Genomic DNA, 8,803 nt, shown 5'->3' with positions numbered 1-8,803 from the left:
AATACAGACTGCGTACGGTCGGTGAGGAAGGAGGAGAACCACTGCATAACAGTGCCTCCCACTCCTAACTCACCGAGACGCCGCAGCATGATACCGTGGTCCACGGTATCAAAAGCCGCTGAGAGGTCCAAAAGCACAAGGACAGAGGAATAACCCCTGTCCCGGGCCCTCCAGAGATCATTCACCAACGTGACCAATCAGTTTTAATCTCAAATCCATCAATACTATTTAAATTTTCTTAAGAACTTGAAACCATTAGTGGAGATTCCAATTCTGTGGTCCATGTTTGATCTATTCTGGCACTATCCACTTTAAAAATATCCTCAAACTTTTAATAAAGATATGTTGAGAATTTAACTTCTGTCATGAATCTCTGGTGCCTTTGAAATGGCCAAAACATCTGGCCCAAACTGAGCTATTAAAACTTGCTTAACCTGGAAATATTGGCACTGTTGTGAACTACAAAATACCAAATTCAAATCTTTAAAGTAATAATTACATAGTAATTGATTTAAAGTCACCAACCAAGATTTTGTCAATATATGCATAATCTGTTTGTGAGAAAGCATTTTTTTTAACCTGTCTCTCTGGAGAAAAAACAACTAACATTGTTTCTGTAAGATTCTTAGATAAAGATCTAAACATCTAACTCTGGCGCTCTTATGTTTTACTTCTGCATTAAGTACATTTGTAACTGGATTACAAATCTGGTTGGTAAATAAACCAAATGTTATAAGATACCAGTAAGACTTTCACTATTCCAAAGGGAAGCAATTTAATATTATTACTACCGTACTTATTGAATACTGTAACCCTGAAGTATTTTACTGCTTGCAGAATCAGTGTTGAGTTGGGTGAATTTATAATCTAAATTAAAAACAAACAAACAAACAATAAACAAACCAAATAAATGTGTGTGGGGGGGGAGATTGCATCTGTGTGACTCTGTTTTTTACCATGGTCTTATGTAGCCTGACATATTCAATTTTGTTTTACTCCTTCTCCTTTCCTTCAGCCTCTCCTTATAGAGACAAAATCACCATTGCCATTCTCCAGTTACAAGAGGAAGGAAAGTTGCACATGATGAAGGAAAAGTGGTGGCGAGGCAATGGCTGCCCAGAGGAGGACAGTAAAGAAGCTAGTGCCCTCGGAGTGGAAAACATTGGGGGCATTTTCATAGTACTTGCGGCAGGACTAGTTCTTTCTGTATTTGTAGCTATTGGAGAATTTTTTTACAAATCAAGGAAAAATAGTGACATTGAACAGGTAAGACCAGCTGAGTTCAGCCTGGAAGATACCTTCACATAAAATAATGGGATCCAACCAAGCACACAAAACCCACTTCTACCTTATTATTGAGCTGCCTTCTGCTGATTTGGCCTAAAGCAGTGGTTCTCAACCTGTGGGTCGGGACCCCATTTGGGGTCGATCGACCATTTCACGGGGGTCGCCAAGCAAGGCTGTCCGCCATTTTTTTTGTCTGCCATTTTTTTTGTCCGCCATTTTCCCCCTTTTCTGGCGGGTGCCTTACCTCCCTTGGGCTGGGCCAGCTGGTGGTCGGCCTGCTCGGTCTCTGCCGCTTGCCAGCTACGCCTCGGCCGGCGCAGGGGGCGGAACCACGCATGCGTGGCGCTCCCAGGCAGGGAAAGTCCTCGACTTACAACTGGTTGGGTAGTCCTCGACTTACGACCGGTTTAGTCCTCGACTTACGACTGGTTGGGGTCGCGGCATTAAAAAGGTTGAGAACCACTGGCCTAAAGCATTTTGTCCTAAGAAGATAAGTGAAATAAGTAATGATTAACCACTTGTGTCTTTTTATGAGCCACTCTGCCCAACAGCAGGCTTTTCCCAATGATAGGCTCAACCCTATACAATAGGTTCCTGCTAGTGCTATGAGCACTTCTATCAGGCTATAACTGTCAGCAAGGTCAATGTGTCATTGCATCATCATCATTATGACAACAATAGTGTTAATCTCTATAAGACCTTTCTGCCTAGTGCAGTGAAACAAATCCAGAGTTCATGCTTTTTATCTACAGGAGCATACTGGATGGTAATTAAAAAGAAAAAGAAGTTATAGAATTTCAAGAGTCAAAGTGAGGATATGACTGGGGCATTTTTCAGCCTCCGCTGCTTAAATATTTTGGCATTATCTGTGTGAGGCAGAGAAAAGGCATGGAACTGTGGTATTTCTACAAAGGATTCCAAGCCTTGCTGTTTAACAAATGACCTTGCTAGGTAAAAAAGGGCACAAGCATCATCCTTACCACTAAACCCCAAACTACTCTTTGTGCAAGCAAAAGTATAATTTAAATAGTTGACACATAGGAATGATGCTCCCAATGAGCAATTTCCTCCAACATTGGAGTTGCAACTTGTTGGAAGAGAGACATATCAGGAGACTGGTCTGAAGATGTACAGTCTTCACTTGTTGTCCAAGTGATTGATGCTAGGAGGGTGAGGGATGCAAAGAATGAAGCCTCAACATCTTTGTTCATTGGAATGGTGGAATGGAAAAATAAATCTATTTATGTGAGAGAGAATGCAGGGAGTATAATATATATATATAATTTAATAAATAAAGAATATAAAGGGTACTATTATCTATAATAATATGGGTCCCAATGTGCACATTTGCATGAAAATGAATTAATGAGTGCAGCCCCCAATCATATAACAACCATGTTTGGCAAAACCATGCTAGAAAATACTATAATTTACAGCAGGGTACATGGTTCTGCAGTATCTCTTTGCAGTCCCTAAATCCCATTTGGCTCTTTTTATTATTTTTGAGGTGGAGAAGTTAAGGGGCAAACTGATTACTTTAAAGTTTGCAAAGGCTTAAATATCCCTTAATCCTCCTCTTCCCCACCTCCAGGAAAAGGCATTCTGTTCCTGCCTTTTTGAGGATCTGACCTTCAGCATGCAAAGCCTGGGGTCACCCTCAAATTTTTCCATATAAGTACTTGTTATCATTGCAGTGATCTCTCATTTTTATGCCTACATATTGGGGGTTGGTTTGAATCTCTGCTACAGACTTGTATGAGATACAAGAATGTTATCCTCTTAATAGTCTGGAGCAGACAGAAATCATCATTAAAGCAAAATTGATTTAAATATTGTGTATATGTATCCCTGAGAAAATGGATTGATTCTTGCCAGACAATAAAATAATAAAGAAGTAAAAATTCAAATTCTTTTCTTCAATGAAGTTTTAATAAAAGATGCGAAGGTAGTTGCTATACAAGTTGGTAAAGTTTAATATATTGACACATTTAATATAATACAGTAAAATCTGCATATATATCCTAGAGAATTTATATATTATTGCATATGTTTCACAAATTTCATTTTCCATAAGAATATTGTCTTATAAGTTTTGATATCATTCTGTTTAAAATTTTGTTACATTGGTTAATAGTCTTATTTTTTCTTTTTCTTCCATCTTTTCCTTTCTGCATGCAACAAGGCCTTTTGTTTCTTTTATGGACAACAGTGTAAACAAACTCACCCATCCAACTCCACTTCTGGAACTACCTTGTCTACAGAGTTAGACTGTGGCAAATTAATTCGGGAAGAACAAGGGATTCGAAAACAACCCTCAGTTCATACTGTATAGTTACCATAAAGGAAAGGTGTGTTTAGCTAAGAGAAAATTCTGTCAACAACATACATTAAGGGGGGGGGGGAACTCTGAGGTCAAATAACATTTCTTCATGTACCCAAGGATTTTTGGGTTGGTATTTCCAATAGAAGCCTAGCATGTGAAATAGCGTAGGAAGAAGAGATAAAACAGTTAATCCTTCAGCCTATTTGAGAAAATGTAGGTAAATGTCTTACATACTCCATACTGTAGTAGAACATTATGAATATAGTATGACAATAAGTTGTTTTCTTTTCCAGAATAACATGTGGTGTTTGCAGGATAGGGATAAGGGAACAATTATAAAAAGAAATAAATATAACAGTTGTGACAATGTGATCAAAATCCCATCACTCTGTGCACTGATAAAATTAAAATTAAAAATGGTGGGGCTTTGATTGTGCCGCAGCAACTATCATCCTGTACTTCTGTACAGATATGGTAGTTAAGTCTTGCATGGAAATGCCAAATCATTCCTCAAATGGAAAAATCTGTACAGAACAATTGTATGTGAGCATGGATAGCCTAAAACTCTCTGAATTTTAAAAAGCCAATAGAGATCAGATAGAATCCTCATCTGTAATGCAATGCATGGGCACAAGTTCACCTTATCATTTATTTAACCATGTGGAGAGAAATACCAATCTTGTTCCATTGCTCCAGTGGGAATGCTCATTCCTGCTGGCCTTGCAGGACTTAGAAAGTTACAGTTACATATCTTGCTGCTTGCATCTGTGTTTCCATTGGGACAGTAACTGCTGTGGATTATTTTTGTATGATTCATCTTTTTTTTCAGATATGAATAATTTGCCTTCGGTTTACTTTCCAGGTGGAATTAATTAAATCATACTTTTCCTTTGGAGTAAATGTAAAAATGAGGTGTTAAAACAATATATCTTTATCTTTAGCAACAATGAGGTTTTTTTTTATTTTCCAAGCAAGAGCCTGCAGAAGCCTGTTAACATTGCAGCCTGTTAATGGTCCCAGGGATATATGCAGTATTGGGGAGGAGGAAGAATCATAGTTATCTAATCCAATATATTATACTGATTATAAGACAAGGAATAACTAAAACAGACTAGATGAACTAAGAATTAATCCTATAACTAAACCATTCTACGGAGAATCTTATAACCTACTTTATTTTTATACTGTAATCCATTCTTTTGTTCTGCTTCAGTTCATTTTATCAAAGAGCTATTGTTTCTACACTTGTGATAAGGCCTTGCAAACACAGTTTAAGATACACACACACCCCTACAATCTAGCCCGACTATTTTATTGGATCAAGCTTCAATATGTAAGATCTTTAACAGGATGCCAGAGTGCATCAATAACTTGGTGCTGCCTACAGTTTTCTCTTCTCTGAGCCAGGAGCTCAGCATTTACAAATTTATGTTCAAAAATCCAAAACCACAGCTGTTGGGAATGTAATGTAAGTTTATGATGGTACAACTAGTGATTGAGTATGTTGCGGCCAATGTATATGGTTTCTTTTTGTCTATAATGTGTTTCTCAAACTGTGTGTTTAGCAAAAGAACAAAGAACAGGAAGAACAAAAGAAAAGAAAAACATAAAAAGAACAAAATATTAAAAAATCTAAGAAAAAAGACTTTTCTGGATAGGTTAACATTAAATCAAACTGAATCTGAACAGATAGATTGTGTCTACAATAGCATTTTGCCCAGCTTCTTCATGTTTTTAAATGAAGGAATGTGTTTTAAATGAGGAACTCCCATTTTTCACAGTGAGGATTATGGCAGAAATGGCAACACTGTGTGAGATTGTGTTGTAGTGGATAGTCTGGAAATCTTTGGCTCATTCACCTTCTAACTCCCAATACCATAGTCTTGTGGCAGGAAATGAGGACAAGTGGATTGTATGAAAGTACACAATATATATTTTAAATTTATTTTTAAAGTGGAAAGGGATTTATCTTGTGGTACAAAATGATGGGGGTAGAGCAGAAGTCCTCATTGCCTCGTGACATGATTAGTTGTCAATTGTTGGGGAAGTGCAGTACATTTGCAAAAAAGTAAACATGCCCATTTCAGCAGCATTGTAAATAGGATGCTTAACTTGTAAAATCAACTCAAGTTTTGCTTGGTTTTCATTGTGAATTTAAGTGTTAGGAAGCCCCAAACATTAATTCAGGGTCATTTTAGGTTAAAAAAAAACCCTGCTCAGTATAAAACTGTTTAGATCCTCCTTTTTGTGTGAATTTGAATGTAATAACTTAAGGTAATTCAGGTTATAATTAAGTCCTTTGATTTGTTAATATGTTAATATATGAAATAACATTCCAAAAATGATTGCTATTGTTTTAGTCTTCAGATTCAGTCATTTAATTATTTTTTATTCTCTGTGTGCCCTTTTTCCTTTTATCTATGTTGTTATCTTAAGGTGTTAAGTTATGCTTGTTTTTACAATGAGTTTCTGTACTGGTTCCATGCTTATCTTAACTATTCTAAATACAACCATTATTCAAATAAATGAAGATGTATGGTTAAGTCATAATCTTTTATATTTTTTAAATATTTTCTGTAAATAAAAATATGGACGAAGAATGATCTTTTGCATATTTTATATGTATAACATCAATCTGACCATTAGATCATTAAACTCATTTATTGCATATTTCTGTATTCTCCATCGGCCTTCCCAACTTTTGTATCTTCAGATGTATTAGACCACAATTTTCATTTCCCAAGAAAGCACAGCTATTAGAACATTCTAGGCAGCTTAGGAATTTTTTCCTTTATTGTTGTTTTTGTGTTGTTTTCATTCCCCTGATGTGAATATATCCTATATTTTTATCTTATTATGTGTTAAGAATATTGTCTTATTATGTGATGGTAATAGATTTCTAGTCTTTACATTATTTGATAATGTTCTTGGGAGGGTGACCTTATCAAAAACAATAAGGGTTTAAAAAAAAAACCCCATGCAGGTTTCTACTTTCACAAACATTGACTTCTACACAGAACTTATAACGGGAACATGGAAAAATGCCTTGCTACTCTGACAAGCAGCAATTCTCCAGAGCATTTTTTTATTCTATTTTCAGTTGCTAGGAGTTGAATTTGGGACTTATTGCTTGCAAAGCATGTTGCGTTCTACACAGTAAAGGTGTTTTCTTGAAGATAAATATGAGAATTGTCTATTCATACATATACCTATACCCAATGCTTTTTTTCTTAAAAAAAAAAAAAGTGCCGGAACTCACACACGTCATACACCCCGCCTTGCCTACCCTACAAGATTCCATCCAAAAAAGGTGCCAGAACTCCGTTCTGGGCATTCTATGAGAAAAAAAGCCCTATACCTATACCTATACCTATACCTATACCTATACCTATACATACATACATACATACATACATACATACATACATACATACATACATACATATATATATATATATATATATATATATATACAGTACATATACATATACATATATATACAGTACATATACATATACATATACATATACCTGCCTACTTGCTACCATGGGCTGTAAAGGTGCTTTTTTTTTTACTCCAGTCCTCAAAACCAGTCATACTGCAGGTGTTTTTGGAACAATAAAACTCATTTTCAATAAAACAGATGGAAGAGAGGAAAAACAAATTTTCTCTTGGCAGTGAACAACCTTGTCACTAAGACTGTTTAATTACAACGTTTTCACTTCCTTTCCTATAATATATTTATATATATAAAGGCATTTTTTGCCTTTGTGGAGCTGGGGTGGATGTGGCCTGCACGTGACACATCAGGGTCACGGGCCGCCAGTTTGACATCCCTACACTAATTAATCAGGACTCTAATCTTTAAAAAGTGGTGTGGAAAACTAAGGTTTACAATTTAAAAACTATCACTATAGTTAATATATGGTTTTATTTGTTTACAGCTATTCATCTTATTAAGATACAGCTCTATCTCGAAATTGCTCTTTAAAACGAGCAGTGCAACTTGAACCGACTCCTAATTTGTTTATCAAAGAAACAAGAATTTGGCTTGCATTGTATTTTTTAGAATGATACAGATTTAAATGAAGAAAACAAAGCCTTCTTTCCACACTGCTATAATACTGTTGCTTTGGTGTTAAGTACTCTTGATATAGTTAATTTTCTTTTGTTTTTCTAATGGTTGTACTGCTATTTTTTATTTATTCTTATTGGTTTTATTTATTTTTATTATACATTCTGAGATCTGTTAGGGTGGAAGAAAATTTAATTTAGCTATACTGAAACTCATAGCTAAGTCAAGAGCTATTGAAGGCTGAAGAACGAACTGCCTATATTTTCTGGTCCAAAAGTTAGTAATATATAATCAATCTGTAACAATAAACATGATAATCAACTAGTGATCAGGTATCAGAGTTTTTTGCAATCCACCAAAATAATGATTTGTATTTAAGAGGAGGTTCTTTTATTGATATCAGTGAACAAATTAATCAGCATTAGATTCATAATTACTTCCACAAGATATGACTGTCACATTTACAGCTAGGTTTAAATTCTATTAAATACACCATGGAAATCTGTTGTTAACTCCAATAAATTTTTCTCTCCTATCTTTTATCAGTGTCTTTCTTTTAATGCCATAATGGAGGAACTTGGAATTTCACTCAAACATCAGAAGAAATTAAAGAAAAGATCAAGAACTAAAGGGCGTACATCTTTCACAAATATCCTTACTTGTCATCAGAGACGGACTCTTAGAAAAGAAACCATGGCTTGAATAAATGCAATTTTCCCTGTAAGAGATATCACCATAAAAGGCAAAAACAAACCTTGATGCCTACTTATGAAAAGACAACTATTTTATTTTACAGTCTGATTTTCTTCTTTTTAATCCAGAGGAAATACAACAGATTCAGTCTTCACATATGACTCATAGACTACTAATCACCCCAAAGCATTTCATTCTTACTTTTGGAATAATATCACCTATTTTGCATCCCTTTGCTGTTCCTTATTCTTTGCTATATGTGCTTTATAAATAAATAAAGATTTTTGGGGACTGGAGTATCAATATCTTCATATCAGAAATCATAAATATTTATCATATAAATATATGAAACTTTCTTCACATATATGTATGTCTACATATCCATCTATCCCCATTAGCAATCATTTTTAATACATTCTAGTGGT

The 8,803-nt window shown here is 35.2% G+C and overlaps 1 protein-coding gene across 1 annotated transcript in view; it reads left to right on the top strand.

Annotated features, from left to right (window-relative positions):
* Positions 1 to 8,387, top strand: part of GRIK1 (glutamate ionotropic receptor kainate type subunit 1) — an 87,737-nt gene extending 79,350 nt beyond the window's left edge. Inside the window, exon 17 of the mRNA XM_015819332.1 lies at positions 8,232 to 8,387. Within this exon, the coding sequence (XP_015674818.1) occupies positions 8,232 to 8,387 (156 nt within the window). The remainder of the gene's footprint in view (positions 1 to 8,231) is intronic.
* Positions 8,388 to 8,803: the final 416 nt, after the last annotated feature.

The sequence above is a fragment of the Protobothrops mucrosquamatus genome, unplaced genomic scaffold (genome assembly GCF_001527695.2).
Source record: "Protobothrops mucrosquamatus isolate PMUCROS unplaced genomic scaffold, P.Mucros_1.0 scaffold_149, whole genome shotgun sequence".
NCBI classification, from domain to species: Eukaryota; Metazoa; Chordata; class Lepidosauria; order Squamata; family Viperidae; genus Protobothrops; species Protobothrops mucrosquamatus.
Note: the sequence above shows the minus strand (reverse complement) of the source record. Positions and strands in the feature narration are given on the sequence as shown.